Here is an 18,658-nt window from a genome sequence, read left to right on the forward strand (position 1 = left end):
ATACATATTCCATCTGATGAGTCACGCTCATACCCAAGTCATCTTTGAGGTTTTTTAGCGGCACAAAAGTACTAAGCAAGCACTAAAGACGTTCTCCAGCTATTTTCAGCCTCAATATAATATTTTAAATTGTAAAAGTCTTTGCTCAAGAGACGAGATCAGTTTTGGCTTGCAGGTGGATGAGAAAGTGGAAAAGAAAAAAAAAAAAAAAAAAACCTGAGAGATGTTAACACTCCTCAAAATGGGTATTTTTCCCGGGGGAAATGTGAAAAAAAAAAAAAAAAAAAAAAAAAAAAAAGAAAATAACAGGTGCCCACCAAGGACAAAATATACATTTTTATTCCAGACCTCCACTAAAAATGTTGGTTGTTTTTTCCATTTTCTTCAGCAACTTTCTGTTCAAAAACCAAGTTTCTGATTCATGTCGTAATCGTTAATCTTATCCCCACAGTTTACACATGCTTTACAAGACAGTTAACAACGTCTAAACTCATTGTTAATAATTTGATAATTTAGATAAAGGAATGAGATGACACGCCATCTAAACTGCCTGTCGATGTGAACATGCATTTACATATGCACATATCAGAGCCGCTTACGTCTCAATATCACTCGGTTTCAATTTCAACTTCATACTACCAGCTTGAACTAAAAGTTCTTTAAATTGATCAACTCTTAGAACTGTTCCTTTCTTTCGGAGGGAAGTAATATATACCATATCACCAACCTTGGGGGGCTTGTATTTTCCTGAAAGGTAAAACAGTTTTAACAAAATGTATTAAATATAGCCCTTCAAAAATCGCTACAAGATTAAGACAAAATAACTACCGCGGACACTGGAAATAGCCGTTAGAATTTCCACCATCAAATATTATACAAGTTTGTTTATTTATTTATTTTTATCCCAGTTGGCAGAATATCTCATGGAACCTTGGTGATTACCTGATGGTGATTGCTTGGCATCTTCAGCGACAGAGGGTGAATTGCTATATGCTTTTGGAGATTCATCAGAAGGGGTGTTCTGGGAGCTGGTTGCTGTTTCGTGGTTGCTTTTATGATCAGCTTTAGCTGTCTGTAAGTTCAAGGGTCGAATTGCCGACTCACGACGTTCTCGCACTTTCCAGTGAAGGATAGAACGTGACCTTGAAGCAGCCTCAGATATGACACGCATCTTCCAGGACCTTTGTTCAGCGGCATGTTTCATGATTTTTGTTCTCACGACCAAAAGTTTTTCATGAAGATCCCTCGAGAGCCTATGATCACAAACATAGCAGAAAAGTGAGCACTTCAAAGAGCATAAAGTTGTGTTTATAGTGGGGTGCTTACACGTCACAGCATCACTTTAGTTTTACCCGTAGTTCCAAAAGAATTAGAAAAGGACTCACATTAGATGATGCTGCGATTCCTCTAAAAGCTCTTGATATTCTTGTTTTAACCTTTCCATATCAAGTATGATCTGCGTTTAAATGTAGAAACTGAAAGTCAAGGCATCTATATGCATGAGCTTTCAATACAAGTAATCTGCTGTCTTGTAAATCCCTCCACGAATTGGAGCCATTTAAACAAAAACACAAAGGAAGGAAGGGAAAAAAAAAACGAGGAACAACCAATCAAATACTATGCTACAAGCTCATATTCCAAAAGGAAAAAAAAAATAGAAATAAGTGTCGTACGAATCAGAGTGATACCTCGTCTATCTCTGCACTAGCCACACCATACAGTTCACGAGCCTTTTCCACCACTATGCTTGGAAGTCCTAACCTTTCAGCTATGTTGATTGCATTTGAACGCCCTACAATATGAAATTTACTTGTTGAGATGTGAGCCATAATATAAACAAAATGTTACATATTTATATCCAGAGGCACGTTAAAAAAATTCAGTTGTCTGAACGAAAACCTGGTACTCCCCAGAGAATCTTGTAAGTTGGCTTAAGGTTCACTTCATCAAACTCCATACATGCATTTTCAAAGGCGTCATTACTGTCAAAGAACAATCTCAAAAACATGATCCAAGATTCTTTAGCAGACAACAAACAGTCTTCGAGTTTTATATGAAATTTTTAGATGCTGAGAGAAAAATAATGGGTCCCACTTGAATTCCAAAATTGACCTACTAAGTGCATGAATCAGAAATGACAATTTCTTAATTGGACGACCCGCGAAAACATTCCAGCTTCGAGCTTTCAGCTAACCTGTATTTCAGGGTTTTAAGTTCCCCATGATGTGTCGTAGCTATAGTCAGCAGACAACCAGTTTCAGCAAAAGATTCCAACAGTGACATTCCTAATGCTGCTCCTTCTAGGGGATTTGTTCCAGCACCAACCTAATGTATTGTACAGAAATTGGGATTACATGGTAGGAAAGATGTATTCCCACTAGAGATAAGGTTATACTTGTTCTTCAAATGGTCCGGTTTAACAATACCTCATCTAGTAGTACTAGTGACTGACTAGTTGAGTGTGATTGAATGTCCTGCAAGATGTTACAGATAGATTCAAGGAGTATTCATCTCTTTAAAAGAACATGTCATGATTATTGTAACAAAATATGGATTCCTAAATAAGCTCAAAAAGGGTCAGGAATCCCTTACACTTATTTGTTTCAAGTGGCCGGAGAAGGTTGACAAAGATTGGGACAAGGATTGTTCATCACCAATGTCAGCAAGAACAGAATCAAAACAAGGAATTTGTACTGATTCAGAAGATAAAACATAAAGGCCTGCAAAGTTTAATAAACGATCAAGAGTGTATAATAGCATAAAGCCATAAACCAAGAGATTTATAATTTTGTTAAACATGACCTATATGACAGTAAAAATCCAGATGAAAGCCTCATAAGAGAAAAATATACTAGAACATCATGAATGAGTCATCCTCAGATTTATTCTGAATTGCATGGGAAACAAGAAGAAAGAAACGTAAAATAAAACGGAAATATAGGAACCTGATTTTGCCATCAGAGAAGCCAATCCTATTGTCTTTAAGCAAATAGTTTTACCACCAGTATTAGGACCAGTTATAACCAAAACTCGAGTTTTTTCTGCTATAAAACAATCAACTGGAACTGGACGTGCTTGTTCGAGCGCCGCAACCTTAACATGAGAACAGAACATTTGTTACAACTTTGTTAAAACATACATTCATTAAATTTTGACGTGCACAATAACCAATAAATATATTAAGCAACGTTCATTCTTAAGGAGGATGTAACCTTATCTTTTTCTCTTCTCACTGGCATATTTATGTAGAACAAAAGAAATATTGCTAGGGGGCCACATTCATAATTGAGAAGGACAATTGCTACAAACGATCATCTAAATGAAATCCTTTCAGAAGAGTTAGATGCTAAGTTCTAACGTTAACGATAAACCAACTTGATGGTTTTTTTACCACATGATCATAAAGACAAGGATTTAAGAGGAGAAAGAAAGAGAAAGATACAGAACCAGTAGTTTGGGTCTTGTATATCATACCGCAGAAGCATTTTTGGAATCCTTCTTGGCTTTCCGTAAATTTTGCCTATGCTGCTGGAGTAGCAAAGGATGATAAGCTTTTGGCATATACAACACCCATTCCCTCTTACTGGGTAACGATGTGTTCGAAACATTGTTTTCTGACAAATAGATAGAAGCAGTAACATTGTCGTTTCCTTTTGGCAGAAATATACTGGGGCACGAACCTCCATATGAAAGACCATAAGTTGCCCGGGCATTGACCTAAGTTTTAAAAATAAAAAATTTAAGCAAAGGACAAGTGACCAACTCAATAATAAAATAGTGTTTATGTACAAATTCCAACAAGTAGTAAAACACAGCATGAACAAATCACGGCTCAACTTATTGAGGTCAGAATAACTCTTTTTTGTGTTTCTCTTTACAGCTTTGGAGTAAGAAAGCCAATCCCATAACAACGCAAGATATTAAGGATCATGGTTCTTGCAAGTTCTAACAAGGAAAGAAAGCGATGGACGGAATAAATGAAGGTCTACACTGTGACAGTCACCTACCACATCCAGTTGGATGATACTGTGCAATAGCATCTCGATATCATCAAGATCCTTTTGCATCTGAGAAAGAAATAAATAAATGCATATGAGTGAAAGGATTATATTTTCCAACTAAAAGTAACATCATCATGTAAGCTAGGGACCTTTGATGTTAGCATTGAGAGTGCATCTGCCTCGGCTTTAGCCACTGATGCCCTGGCTTGTTGCAACTCATCATTTAAAGAAACAGCAGAGAGTGGCTCTACAATGCTTCCAACGCCTGAATTACTATGGCAATATATTATCTCTCAGGAAGAAATACTCAAGAACTGAGCTCTTCATCAAGTAAAGACATCTTGGAGTAGAGAGTAGCTAACAACTAAATGAGTTTGTCATTATTGTTACTATTTTCATAGGCCAAAAAAAAAAAAAACACATATGCTTAATTTAGATTTATCTGTTAATGATTCTATTATGTACTAACTGTTTCCACGTAGCAACACAAGAGATACCATAACAAACTAACTTGGGTATTTTTGGTACGATCTTTTTAATAACAGAGAAATAAATCTTAAGCTTTACAGAGAGACAGAGTTACACATGTTGACTAAAAACTCCAATTAATTGTAGAGTTATCTTTGGAAGTCATGCAACAAATTTTACAGACCTGGACAATAAAAGACCATTAAAACTTGTCTGTTGATAGGCACTTGATTTTATGCACCACCTGCCATCAATGTTACACACTTCCTGAACCAATAATGATAAAGTATTAGGCAATTAATCTTTAAGGTTCAAGTGAAAGCTACGTGATCATATGCTTCTTACCATTAAGGATGTATCATTCTTTGTGTTTCTAATTAGGCTGTCCAGCAGCTGATACACCTGAACAGAGAAAGCAATTGGACAAATGAATAAAATAACCACTAAAAACCGAGAAGAAGATAAACCAACAGGACAGCTAAGGTTTAGAAAAAAAAAAAGAAAAAAAAGGATAAAAAAAGATTAAAAAAATGTTAATTATGGACTCATTTTATATATTTTGTGACTATGATGCTCCTATCAATGAGAAGCAAAAGGAACTATGAAACAAAAGAAAGAGCTACTACCTTTCTCTCCAGTGTCCGTACTTGTTCACGGGCTCTCTTTACGTTAGAACTCTAAAACAGGGCAAAAATTTGGATGTTACACGAATACAGGCAAAGTGGGATAATCATTTCAACATAGCACAAAACAAATGATGCTTAATTGGAATCAGCCAGAAAAACAGTCGTTTATCAGCACAGACTAGTGAACATTAGAAACAACACAGTTAAATGAGAAAGATGCATAGTTTGTTCATGGGAAAGAAAGTTAACGGTTAAATACAGCAAAAAGCATTACACTTCAAAAGGCAGTCAGTAACAAACCGCAGAGTCTTTAACAGAGCCATCTTCATCAACAACTTGCTGTATCAACTTAACTAATGACCGATTTACCACGAACCCCAGTATCTGCACAGAAAGTTTAAGCAATCAAGGCCTAAAAAACATTCAATAGTACAATAATTCCCGGCACTTGGCTGAAATCTAAACAGTGTATTATCGTCCTCACCACTTCTGTCAGAGGCATGAAACATCTGTACCAATCCGCATCTTCCTTGAGTGCGGCTTTCAAGCTAACTTGCAGAGCATCAGCATACTTTAGGAGAGACACAACAGCAATTGCTTCACTCCCCTCAACCGGTGAAGTCCTCCGAGCATGCCGGATAGCAGATTGCACCTTCGGAGACAAAACATCAAACAATTAGAAGGCAATGAAACAAACATACAAATTCATAAATATTACAGCAGATTGCACCTTCAGAAAGAAAACACCAAACAGTTGGAGAACAAAAAATTGCCCATTAAGCATACTCATTCACAATGATTAAATTAAGGATTTTGGACGAACCAGAAGGACATCAACGCCGGTGAAATCCAAGGAACAACCACCGTGCTTGATAATCTCGACAGCAGCATTGGTCTCGTCCAAAAGCCTCAGACTTTCCTCGTAATTCTGATCCAAAGACCAGAGTTGCTCCTATTTCACCATCAACAACAAATTCAAAAACTCAAAATTCAAAAAAAGAACTTAAATTGTTGAGAGAAATAATTAATTGGAGATAAGTTGGGTGCCTTGGTGGCTTGGCGGCCGAGGGAAGTGCGGGCGAAGGAGGCGACGGAGTCGCAGAGCTTGTCCCATTCCAAGACTCTGAGAGTATGGTAGTGAACCGACGGCTTGTTCCGGTCGGAAAACGACGGCGACAAGTTCGCGACGAAAGAAGCTCTACGCTTGAAGCTGAGTCCGATGGAAACACGCCTGTTAATGGTGGGAGCGAAGGATATGGAAATGGAGATGGAGATGGGATTGACAAAGGTAGGAGATAAGAGCATTTCTTCTGTGTTCAAATATGGCGGGGATTCATCTGCTCGAACAGGACAGGGCCAAAAACTGAGTGGCTTTTGAAGGCTGGAAAAACAGAGGTAAATCATGATTGGATAAGAAAGTTGTCAAATAAAAAATGCAAGGGCATGAAATGAAATGAAAGGCTTATTTGCATGGATGTCCCTTGGCAACTTAAATCTGGATTTAAAATTAATATTTATTTATAATAATTTTGAATTATAATTTAAAATTAGTATTTAGTTTGAATAATTTGAAATTTGATATGATATGGATGTCCTTGGCAACTTAAATCTGGATTTAAAATCATGATTTAAAATTAATATTTATTTATAATAATTTTGAATTATAATTTAAAATTAGTATTTAGTTTGAATAATTTGAAATTTGATATGATATTTTAAATAAGAATCACTCATAATTTTTAAACTACCTCCTCTTGATTCAAGGTGATTCAAACTTCTGATTCAGAATCATAGTTTCAGAATCATGATTTGAACCTAAAATTATGAATCATATTTCTAGTTCAAGAATCATGATTAAAATCACTCTGATTTGAATCTTCGTACCAAACGAACCCTTAATTTCATTTTTAAAATTCAAAATAGCAAGTCCAATTAAAAATGAAGTTAAATTTTCTTGTATCTTAGTGATACATGATGATGGTCTCGTTCATTTTACCGATTCGGGTTTTATTACAATAAAATGCTATCAGAAATAGTCACATTTAACTTTTTTATTACAGTAAAAATCTCTCATATAAAGTCACATCTTATCTGAAATTAAAAACTTAAATCAGCAAACTAAACGGAAGACTAATAAATCTTTTTATTTTTTATTTTTTGAGTTCGAACTTCGAATTGATTCTCTTTCTAAGAGTGGGTTTTGTTCAAATGAACTTTTATAAAAGTGAATTCTCATTATCTATAGATACTATTTGTGAAATTCATATTGAAATTTTGGAAACACCAATCGTGTTATAGTACTATACGCTAATAAAAAGTAAGTTTTAAGGTACGAATCTTATAAAGTATACTTTTTTTTTAGATGTGGTATACATCGCCGGTGATGCTCTCAAATATTTTCGGTTCACAGGACACGTTCCTATTTTTGTCCCGCCGTTATTGCATTTTTGAAGAAAAAAATGAAGGGAAAAGTGTCACGGGCAACTTTGTCAGTAAAATTTTTCGTAACAACTTGCTAAAAGAAATAGACTGCTCGATAAAGCATTAAAAAAACTGATTGATGAAATGTCGGGTACCATTTAACGTATTGCGTTATTATCTGAAATGCTAAGAATAATCCACGTAGTTACCCTTCCTTTTGCTTGAAAGAGTTGACCATTAAAGGAATTAACTTCTTAATAGAGAGATTTACCATCTTTTCAATGACACCTCGAATTGTGAAAAAATGATGGGAAGGACTAGAAGTGACGAAGCAACATTTTGTCTAAATTACATACTCATATAAACGAAAAGAAAAAAATGATCTTGCATAGTTCCAAAAATTCAAAGACAAACAAGACAACACAAAATAACCGTTTGCAAATGCATCCCTCAAGCACATTATGGCTCTATGATCTTCTCATCATTCTTTCTTTCCCATTTTGCTGAATACAATTAATTAGAAATATCATCACATGAGTGACAAGAGGGGCATCACTTTTGTCCTCCTAGGCTGGAGCCGCGTCTGAATCCTCGGTCTTATTCGCCTCAACTTGCCCTTCTTTAGGTGTCTCTTGTGTCTCATCAACAGCCTCAACCTTAACCTTGTCTTCCTCTGTTGTCTCAGGGGAGGCTTCAGGTTTCTCCTCCTCTTCAGGCTTGGCAGTCACATCTTCAGCAGCTTCCGCAGACACAACTTCAACATCAGCAGCCTTGGTTTCAGTTGTGTTCTCGCCCTCCTCTTTCGGCTCGGAGACGTCCACCAACGGTGCTTCATTCTTACTCTCCTGCATTCAGAAAGCCATGAAAAACAAGAGTCATGTCCCAATGGAGCCAAAAGAAAAGTTTTAGTGGGGTACATAATATGAAAAACATAAAGAGGGACAGAGAAATGGTGTTTTAAGATATGAATAGATTCACCATTAAAATTTTTAAAATTTCAGTTACGTCCTAATTGTTACATAATGATAATTTAAATAGGGATAGAGAGTGCAATTACGAGGATTTAAACTCATGATCTCTCTCTAATATCATGTTAATTTATTAATCAATCCCAAAAGCTTAAGCTGTTAGAATGTTGACTAACAATAGTTTAATACTTTAATACTAACTTCAGAAGAAAAATTATAATTGTATCCCTACTTAATAATTATAATACTCTCATTTTAATAGTTATAATACTCCCATTGAAAAAAATTCCAATAATTTAATACTTTAACATTAACTTCAGAAAAAAATTATAATTGTATCCCTATTGAATAATTATAATACTCTCATTTTAATAATTATAATATTCCCATTGAAAAAGATTCCTGACTCGCGATTGGAGGCACATGTCCCCATTGGGTTGAATGTGGATTGTGGCTCCGAAGCTGTAAAAATGAGAAGAAAAGAAAGAGGAAAGAAAATAGCGGTTTTGAAGATAGATACTTGAGCAACAGACTCTTGTGCCTCAGCCTTCTTGGGGCTGGCAGGAGCCTCACTGGGGACGGAATCGCGGTGGACGTCCAACTCCTTGGGCTTGCTCGCACAGCCTCCCATTATCGATGAGCAATTTGTTGGGATGATTGGGCGAGTCTTGGAGGTTAAGGTAAAGGCTCGGTTTTGTCTCGTGCTATGAAATGGAGAATGAGGGCAGAGATTTTGAGGCAGAAGGAAAGAGGGAAGGAAATGTGGGTAATATAGGCTGAGCCGATTCTGATATTTAGGAGGAAGTTGCTGGTCTTAAAGAGGTCATCAGCCTGGCGTGTTTGGTTTTTGTGGTCAAATGAATCTGCAGTGCTAAGCTTCTTACTTAATATGGACATGGAAGAGTTTTGTGTGGCGAAATTCATGGTGGTGAATACAGGGGGGGGAAGAGTTAGTTACGACAGTTAGTTTCTTAGGGACTTGTGTGGTTGGCAGTGGCTTATTTCTACCATCTGTCTTCAAGTGCAAAAACCAAGCCACATTTGCGATTTCCAAGTCCTCATTCAACCAATAATAATCAAACCTAATTTCGCTGGATTATGGGATTAAATATTCATCAAGATGTGGTAGAACATTTCTTTATGTGACAATTCTACACAAGGATATGAAAAAAAAAATACCTTATTGATAAGGATCTACCATTTTTTGTTTTTCATTTTGATGGAATTTGACAAGATCTCTAACATTTGAAAACATCTACCATCTTCATTAAAAAAAAAAAAAAAAAACCATGTACTATGGATAGGGTATTCCTACTGTAAAAAAAGAAAAAACTCGTACTTTAAAAATGTAAGAATCAAGCATAACAATCCATTACAATTTTTTTATAACCTCAAAACTTTGTATTTTAAAAAAATTAATAATCAAGAAACCTATATAGGAGTAGGGGAAAAAAAAAAGAACCTATATCTGTAGGAGCTTAGTAAAAAAAATGAAAAAAGAAAAAAAAAATACTTAAGAGGGGTCGAAATGAAAAATGATTTTTTAGCCGGAAAGAAATGAAAGAAAAATGAAAGTTGGTCACCAAAGAAAGGTCGCAAGTGGGCCCCAAAGAACAGCTAAAGCCAACAACAGCGCAACTTCCAATGCGGCAATCTGAAAGCGGGAAACCCAAAGACGGAGTCATCTCACCCGTTACGCGACTCATCATCAACTCTTTTGATTGATTTCCCATCCAATTCCTTTCCTTTTTTTCCCCAATTCCAGAAACCCTAGAATCTCTCCATCCCCAATTTCGCGAGCTTTCTTTCATTCTCTGATCGAAAGCTCGCATCTTTTTGAAGCCATGGACCGCCAATTCAAATTATTCAATTCCAATCCTCCCTTGTCTCTCCTCCAAACCTTCGTCCTCTTCACCACCCTCCTCTTCCTTTCCTCCTTCCCCGCCGTCCGATCCGACGAGCAATTCTCCGCCATCCGATTGCCCTCCGACGCCGACACGGGCGCCGATCCATGCGGAAAGTCGTTGGAGCGCCCGCCGTCATGTCCTGTGAAATGCTTCCGAACCGACCCGGTCTGCGGCGTCGACGGCGTCACCTACTGGTGCGGCTGCGCCGATGCCCGGTGTGCCGGCACCAAGGTCTCCAAATTAGGTTTTTGTGAGGTCGGAAATGGCGGTTCTGCGCCTCTCTCCGCTCAGGCTCTGCTTTTGGTGCATATTGTTTGGCTCATCGTCCTCGGATTTTCCGTCTTGTTCGGACTTTTCTGATTGAATTTGTTTCCGGGCCAGATTTCTTTGATTCATGGTACGAGGTTGGTTGTAGTTTTCTCTTGAAATTCTTTGCCGTTGTATCATTGTAGTGAGAGGATCAGAGATTTGTGTATCGATTTGTATATGCGCGGAGTTTTCGATGTACTTATGTAATCTTCTTGTAGATTCCAAATTCTTTTGGTGTAAACATTCTATTGAAATTTGATTATTGACATTCAGATGATTGATGGTTCACAGAAAATTTTTACTTGTTTTAGTTTTATATGCAATGCTCAAACACTCGGAAAGATGAACCAAATGAGGAGCATTTAATTGGTTGAATTTGAATGCAATAAAGCTATGACTTTTCAGCTAAGATCGCAAGTAGGAAGGAAAAAGATAAGAGGATCTTGACATTTTTGCAAGATAAGGCTTTCTCATTTGTTATTTTGTTGATCGAAAATGGGGTCTTTGTTTAGATTTCTTTACTTTCTCGTTGGGATTCATTCACTTGTTACCAAGTTTTGAGCTCTGATGTTCGTTTTAAAATATATATATACATACATATATATATATATTTATATATATATTTTTTTTTGATGTTTCAGCAAAATAGAAAATTTTGGAATCTGATATCGTTCAGCTTTCTCTTGTTACCTTGTATGTTTAATTGGCAACTGGTTTTTCTGTAATGAAATTTTTGCTTGGGGGTCTATTGCAAATTAGAGTAAGATTTCAGACGTGTACAAAAAATGTGGATCTTGTCTTTGTGAAAGGTGGTGATTCCCATTCTTACAATTGTTCGTTACAATGATGTTTTTACGTGGGTATATAGCATCATTACAGGAAATGATGGATAAAAAAAAAATTGAAATGTTTGTTGGAAAAATTTTTCAATTTCTTCACATGACATTGTATCTGTTCATCTGTTATTGAAAAACTGAAAAAGGACACTATTGCTCAAAAGACATGGACAAGTTCTACCCTTTTGCCGGAAATCAAGAAGTGAAAAAAAAAAAGTAACACCTTAAAAGTCACCACTAACATCTTTAGCTTTTTTTTTTTTTTAAAAAAAAAAATTGAAATCAGAAGAAACTCTTGATGGAACAAGGAATTGACATTTTGGTTTAATTTGGTGAAGTTCATGGGATCAACTCTATTCTACTTTCTCGGGACCCTGAAGCGAAAACACTGGTTTTACTTCTTCGCGGTGAACTGTTTTCGCTGTTCTAGCAGTGTTGGTGCTCTCATCCCCAACTTCTTGAGAGTAATTATCACCCTTTGCGTCTTCCCCTGTCCCAGCACGTGTTTCATGAAGTACATTCCTGGGAACATTGCCAATTAGGCTTTTGTACATGGTGAGAGCTTGAGCCATCATGTTGGCAGGATTGGAAGCTGAGCTTGGAAGCAACATTGTTGTGCCCTGTTGTGGCAATATCAAAGAAAAAAAAAAAAACAAGAGAATACTCCGTAAACAAATTGATTATTGCATTGGAATGATCGAATAGAACTTTCCATGAAAGAGTTTTCACCTCCTTGGCAATGTTGCTAAACGCTTGAATGTATTGTTCAGCAATTCTCAAACTTGCCGCCTGCAAATGAGACCGCAAAGTTAATTTCTTGAGATGAGGTATAGATCGGATAATTACTATCTTACAGTAACAAAATTTTAGCTGCTATACACAATTGAAACTTAATCAATGGATGGTGCAAAAGTAATACTCTATATACCATCTAAACATAGCAAAGCTTATGAAATAAAAGTAACCAGGAGAGATGTAGAAGTGTGTGACGGTACGGCGGGAAGGAATAAAATTGCAGCTTGCAATGTTTTATTGCAACAGCTCACTCTTTACTTTAGGATTTTGCATATTGCAGCTTACAATGAAAGAACTATCAAATCGTATGGGTTTTCACAGTTGAAATTTAAAAAACTCAGTCAAGTATGAATTCCTCCAAGTAAATGTTTCCTTTAAAGAAAGAAACTTGGTCAACTTGTATCCATCACAAAAATATTGGAGTTCAAAAAAGTGTCTATGGAAACATTAAACATTATAGAATATCAGTGCTTTTGCGCCAAGGAAAAACAAGCTGTATGGGACCAGCTCAATGCGTTATTATGGGCCGCTCACAAAGATTTGGCATACAAGCAGAAGGTTGAAAGTCGAATAGAAGGGATTGAAGAACCTACCTCTACTCCTCCACTGTCCTTAAGGGCCTTTGACACAAGAGCAAGACCTTCAGCAGTTGCTCTTGCTTTGGCAAGGATGGCTTCCGCTTCTCCTGAAGAAGAGATAAGAACCAAAGTTCAAATGAAGAGAACGCAAAATATGAGAAACATCATCAACATAATCCATATTAGTAATCATTGATTAGGGACAAATAACAGGTCAAAAATTAAAAGAAAATAAAACAGAGAAAAAACACCCTACACCCTCCACATATTTGGGCAATTTATTTCTCCCACGTATTTCTTCCAAGACCAATGTGCAATGCCGTGTCGAAGCACATTCTATCGTACAAGACTAATAAAAAGCATAACTGCTTCAAGAGATGTTAACAATAATTAAGAAGCATTGTCCTCAGCAACCCAAGAAGTTATTTATTCATGTTACTTACATATTGAGGATTAGATAATATAGAGATTACAACTTGCCTAGCGCTCTGTTGACCTGATCCATCTTTGCAGCTTCTGAAGCTAAGATTACAGAACTTTTTCTTCCATCCGCAATATTGATATTGGCCTGCCTTTCTCCTGTGAAAGATTAAAGATCAACTTTACAAAAACGGATATGACTCTGACATCCAAAAAACAATGTTATGTCACTTTAGAGAAAATGCAGATCAGGATCACTACTATCTTCCATGGTCACATCTACAGGTTGAAATATAAAGCTAACTTTAGTACCTTCTGATTCGAGAACTTGAGCTCTCCTTTTGCGTTCTGCTTCTGCTTGCATCTCCATAGCTGCCCTCACTCCACGAGGAGGCGATATATCCCCTGGAGAAGAATAAAGATAGAAATTTCAATAAGAAAGAAACTCTGCGAACGTAAACAAAGAAAGTATGCAATAGAAGAAAACATTGGCCAGAAAGCGACATACTTATCTCGTAGCGAAGGCACTCTAGGCCCCACTCTTTTGCAGCCTTGTTGATGGCCTCCTGCAACACGATGCCATTGCAACATTCTTTAATTGGACAGATTTCAGAAAGTAGAAATTTAGTTCAATCTACTGTTAAAGTCAAGTAATTGACGGCAAGGAAAGTATTACCAAGATTCAAAAGATCCCAACTTGTTGGAAAATGACTCTCATCCAACTCATGCTACGCTTCTTATTGACAACACCAATATACCATTTAAATAAGAAATATAGTACATTGCCTAGAAACGACCTAACCATGCTTCTCTCTAACTTTAAAGTAGCTACTAATAAAATTACAAACAAGATTAAAACTCCTCCAAAGGTCAAAACAAAGCACTGAATTTGTCAACGGAATGCTTCAACCATTATCACACATAAAAAAATTCAGATTTATGGTTTCCCCAATGAGAAGAGATGGTCCATATGAGCCAAAGCATTAATCTTCACAACCAACCGGTATTTTTTCTCTTTTTTCTCCCATCAAGAAAAGCAGTTCGAACTTAAAAATCAAGAAGCAAGTAAATGAACAAAAGAAGAAGAGAAAGAAAACTCACAACTATCTTCTCGTTAAGAGTATCTCTTTCCTCGAATGTCTTGTCGAGAGTGATTTTACCAAGCTCGCTACGCATTGTGGTTTGCGCAAGCTGAATAACCGCATATATAGGATTCTCAACCCCATAAGAAGCCAACTTCGGATCCACTATCTGTTCAACAAAACCACACAATAAAGAACAAATTATGTTTAGAAAATTCATGTTAATTTTGATCCAATGTTTTCATTAAACCTTTATCCTTTTTCTTAGTTGTTGTATTACTTAGATTAGAACTCTTTCATTTCTGATCATATTCCAATTTCCTTTCTTCTTCTTAGGTCACAAGTATATCAGCACATATGTTGCTAAAAAAAATTCAAAATTTTCAGATCTTTTCAGAAATAACAAGACCCAGTAAGCAACTAACAAGCCTCAAAACTCAAAACAATGCCCAAAAAATAAAAACGTTTCGTTTATTACCTTAACGTATAGAACTCCATCAATCAAAATACTAACGTTGTCCTTGGTAATGGCGGACTGGTCGGGAATGGGAATGGCCTCCTCTTTCAAGGAATGAACGTAGGCAATCCGATCGACGAAAGGAATCAAGAAATGGATTCCCGAAGGCAGAGTCTTGACGTACTTGCCGAATCTCTCGACCACGTACGCCTTCTTCTCGGGAACAATCCGGATTCCCCAATTCACCGGAGGCGTAATCTCATAGAGTCTGCTACAACATAAATCAAAATGCCCCAAAATCAGCTCTGAAAATGGAAAACCGCCATGAAAATCAAACGGGAAAGAAGTATCTCACCTGGAGCCAGAATCGCGAGCGTTGCGGATGTAGCGGACGGCGGTGAGAGAGAATTGCGAAGGCGGAACGACGGCGGAAGATCTGTTGAAGAGAATCGACGAAGAAAGAGTTGAGACATTCGCATTTCTGAGAGATCTTAGGGCTCTGAGGGAACTCGTGAGAGAGAATTGCGACGGCGGAACGACGGCGGAAGTTCTGTTGAAGAGAATCGACGCAGAGAGAGTTGAGACATTCGCATTTCTGAGAGATCTTAGGGCTCTGAGGGAACTCATTTTGGGGGTTTTGGGTTTTGGTCTGTTTCTTTCTTCTTTCTTTTCTCTTGTTTTTCTTGTCTTGTGTCAGGGGGTTTCTTTGGGGTTTTGGGTTTTACAATAATAATATTTGCTATTTGCTAAAAAGCAATCATTTTTAAATGAGATTGAACTTAAATGAAATGTAAAGGTAAAGCCAAATTCCAAATTTCCAGCTAGAGAGGCAAGGCAGACAATTGCGTGTCCAAATTCTTGCAATTTCTTGCCGGTTCTTAAAAGAAGGAAAAAAAAAAATAAAAAATTTCTCACTCTCTCACACTTTTTCAGATTTTATCCAAGCATTTTGTTTGAAAAAATCTTAACCAATCTCTGGGCGTGGCCTTCTTTCCTATGGTCAAGGTGGAACGCCAAAACGAACCTCATCTTCTTCGAATTAATGTCATGAATATTGAAGTTTCAAATTAATTAAAAATCATTAGAGCATCTCGAATGTAATGTCTTTTATTGTGTTAAATTTTTCATATTATATTTTGTGCTAAATTTCTCATCAAATATAGCACATGAGAAATTTAATATTTGATTGTTATTAGTTGAAATGTTTATTTTTTATGTAATCAATGTAATTTTTACATTTTTTAATTATTTTAAGGGACTTTCTCCAATGTTCTCTCATTTTTAAGAACATCAGTGTTCTTTATTTTTCAACCGTCAGATCGGTATCATAATTTGTATGTTGTGCATATTTTTTTAATCTGATGTGATTTTGACCATATTTAACGGCTGAAAAATAAGAGAATACTAGTGTTCCTAAAAAAGAGAGAACACCGGAGAAACTCCCTTATTTTAAAAATAAAAATTTACTTTTATAATTTTAAAGCTTAATAATTATGAAAAAAATAGTTTAGTATTTCAAATACCATTATACATTTGAGCAACAATGAAAATAATATATTACATCACACTTTTTAATGATAAATATACAATTACTATTAATATTTACATTAAAGAGAGATATAAAGTTATGAAACGCCACATAATTTTCTCTTAACACCCTTATATTTGACCAAAAAAGTATAAAAATAATGTACTTAACCTGAAATTCTATTTTGCAGTTTATTGCATGATCCTATGCTATGATTTTTGTGTGTGTGTCATAACCATGAGATTTTGAAAGTTTAAAATAGTCTTTACTGCAACTCAATCTTAATCATAGTAAAAACATATCATTATTTTAAAGTAATAAAGTTAATTTTCTACCTTTTATATTTGGGCTTATTACACTTACACCCCTTGTTTTTATCAAAATAACTGAGGCACCCATTTGACCAAAACAAATCACATCAACACCACTTTTATTTAACTATGTTAAATTTAGATTTGAAATGACAAATATACCCCCAATTAATATCAACCACTGATCTAAATCTCACAAATCCCATCCCTTAGTTCAAGTGTATTTTGAAGAAAAGAAATCCTAAACTCATAGAGCTCATTAGGTTCAGCTACAAAAGCCCCAACCCCACCTCCAAACGGCACCCATCCATGATCATTGAAAGTCCGAGCACATGTGAGGATTGGAGCGCCAGAGCGAGCAGCAAAGCCCTCTCCCATGTGACTACCAAAGAGAATATCGGAGAACCCCCTCACAAGCGAGTGTTGTTGAGTTAGCTTTCCTTCTGTCTTATGAGCGTTTTTGTTGATAAGAATGATTGATTATTTAAATTTAAATTAGTTTGTATTTAGTTTACCCCTACTATTTAGATATTAGATTAGTAGTTATCTTTTATTTTAAATTTTGAATCATTAGTTAATAATAAGAATGCAATATTTATAGAGTTACATGAGTAATTTGAATTTGAATCTAATACTAATTTAGATCAAATAATTTAAACTAAGACTTATCTAGTATCTACTAATAACTACATGATTTTATTAAATTTTATTCATTTCTTGTTCACCTTGTATTTATGCCATATTTTTCCAAATCAAATTCAAATAAGATAATATTTCCTATTCTGAAATTTAAACTAAGACAATATATTCTAAAAAAATAGATAAATACAATAAGAATTAAAATACAAATACCAATATTTTAAGGGAGGTTTTTTTTTTTTGGTACGTTTGGCATACTGATGAGCAAGATTTTTTAATCGGGATCTGCGTACGTTTAATTTTTACGTGATTTTATACATATCCAACAGATAAAAAATTTAACTTATCGATATGTTAATGTATCTTAAAAGGTCTCATATTTTAATACTAATATTTAAATTCCTTCTTTAAGGGGAATATTTATATATTTATTTTTTAGTCATACCGGTAATAGAATATTTATCAGACGTAAAGGATTTGATTAGATGTGTGTGTCTTTAATCTTGTTTTCTTGAGATTTGAGAAGCCTCATTTTGGGCCATAGCATTTTATTCACAGGCACTACATAAAGTTGGAACGTCTTTCTGCACATTGATGGGTATTTTTGACATTTTCTAAAAATTTAACTGTCAAATTTGTCAACTGACAGAAGGATCTCTCTGTAAATTTTATGAAAAATCAGGAAGTATTAACGTAATTAGCTTTGGTCAAGAGATATCTTTATTATTTTGACAAGACACAGGAGTGTCAATGTAAGTTGACCTTACAATTTGAGACAAATGTCAAATTCTATTTATGTATATGTTCTTGTGAACGATTTTTTTATTTTTATTTTTTGTACACTTTGTGAAGGAGTTATACGTGTACATATCCCTCAAACATATGCATGTATTAAAGGTATATTTAGCCATGAATATCCCTACAAAAAGCTATATTTATCACCACTTTTACTTGGGTTTAATTTTTCTCCAATCACATTTTAGTTAATTTCCAGTGCTTTTGTGGCGCGATCACACAATATACTGAAAGCTTTTATAGTACTCTTTGTTAAAAAAAGAAAAATAGTAGTTATATAGTTTGAATATGCTCTCTCCATCAAACGGAAAAAAAAAAATCTTCTAACAAAAAATAAATAAATGCAGTCAAAACCTACCATATAAATGCCCATTTAGTTTGCTGATTTAAATTTTTAATTCGAGTTTATATGTGATTTTATGTGATAATTTTCTGAAAATTTCTTACTGTAACAAAATTTAAATCAGTGAAATGAACCGGGCTAAGTGTCGAAAATCCTTTTTTTGGTAGTCCAAAC

The 18,658-nt window shown here is 35.5% G+C and overlaps 4 protein-coding genes across 6 annotated transcripts; 1 reads left to right on the plus strand and 3 right to left on the minus strand.

Annotated features, from left to right (window-relative positions):
• Positions 1–371: 371 nt before the first annotated feature.
• Positions 372–6,419, minus strand: LOC21385178 (endonuclease MutS2). The gene is made up of 19 exons (XM_024161767.1): positions 6,143–6,419; positions 5,919–6,047; positions 5,580–5,747; positions 5,396–5,479; positions 5,096–5,146; positions 4,815–4,871; positions 4,654–4,736; positions 4,151–4,274; positions 4,008–4,067; positions 3,475–3,717; positions 2,946–3,093; positions 2,593–2,720; positions 2,427–2,474; positions 2,195–2,325; positions 1,900–1,982; positions 1,689–1,792; positions 1,386–1,456; positions 943–1,253; positions 372–747 (listed from the first exon to the last, which is right to left on the minus strand). The coding sequence occupies exons 1-19, from the start codon at positions 6,398–6,400 to the stop codon at positions 596–598; spliced, it is 2,433 nt and encodes an 810-aa protein (XP_024017535.1). The 5' UTR covers positions 6,401–6,419; the 3' UTR covers positions 372–595.
• A 1,391-nt stretch (positions 6,420–7,810) lies between these two features.
• LOC21385179 (RNA polymerase II degradation factor 1) lies at positions 7,811–9,320 on the minus strand. Of its 2 annotated transcripts, none has more exons than XM_024161795.1 (2): positions 9,026–9,320; positions 7,811–8,361 (listed from the first exon to the last, which is right to left on the minus strand). In XM_024161795.1, the coding sequence occupies exons 1-2, from the start codon at positions 9,113–9,115 to the stop codon at positions 8,083–8,085; spliced, it is 369 nt and encodes a 122-aa protein (XP_024017563.1). In that variant the 5' UTR covers positions 9,116–9,320; the 3' UTR covers positions 7,811–8,082. The 2 variants fall into 2 exon arrangements, with proteins under 2 accessions (XP_024017563.1, XP_010086936.1); XM_010088634.2 differs by having other exon boundaries at positions 9,005–9,320.
• Positions 9,321–10,144: 824 nt separating this feature from the next.
• Positions 10,145–11,053, plus strand: LOC21385180. The gene has a single exon (XM_010088635.2). The coding sequence runs from the start codon at positions 10,329–10,331 to the stop codon at positions 10,749–10,751; it is 423 nt and encodes a 140-aa protein (XP_010086937.1). The 5' UTR covers positions 10,145–10,328; the 3' UTR covers positions 10,752–11,053.
• A 489-nt stretch (positions 11,054–11,542) lies between these two features.
• LOC21385181 (stomatin-like protein 2, mitochondrial) lies at positions 11,543–15,561 on the minus strand. 2 transcript variants are annotated; one of them, XM_024161759.1, is made up of 10 exons: positions 15,473–15,561; positions 15,224–15,358; positions 14,890–15,139; positions 14,431–14,580; positions 13,838–13,895; positions 13,642–13,734; positions 13,390–13,488; positions 12,925–13,016; positions 12,266–12,325; positions 11,543–12,156 (listed from the first exon to the last, which is right to left on the minus strand). In XM_024161759.1, exons 1-10 carry the CDS (start codon positions 15,493–15,495, stop codon positions 11,890–11,892), a joined length of 1,227 nt encoding a protein of 408 aa, XP_024017527.1. In that variant the 5' UTR covers positions 15,496–15,561; the 3' UTR covers positions 11,543–11,889. The 2 variants fall into 2 exon arrangements, with proteins under 2 accessions (XP_024017527.1, XP_024017531.1); XM_024161763.1 differs by having other exon boundaries at positions 11,545–12,156; positions 14,890–15,136.
• Positions 15,562–18,658: the final 3,097 nt, after the last annotated feature.

Source organism: Morus notabilis, unplaced genomic scaffold (genome assembly GCF_000414095.1).
Source record: "Morus notabilis unplaced genomic scaffold, ASM41409v2 Scaffold113, whole genome shotgun sequence".
NCBI classification, from domain to species: Eukaryota; Viridiplantae; Streptophyta; class Magnoliopsida; order Rosales; family Moraceae; genus Morus; species Morus notabilis.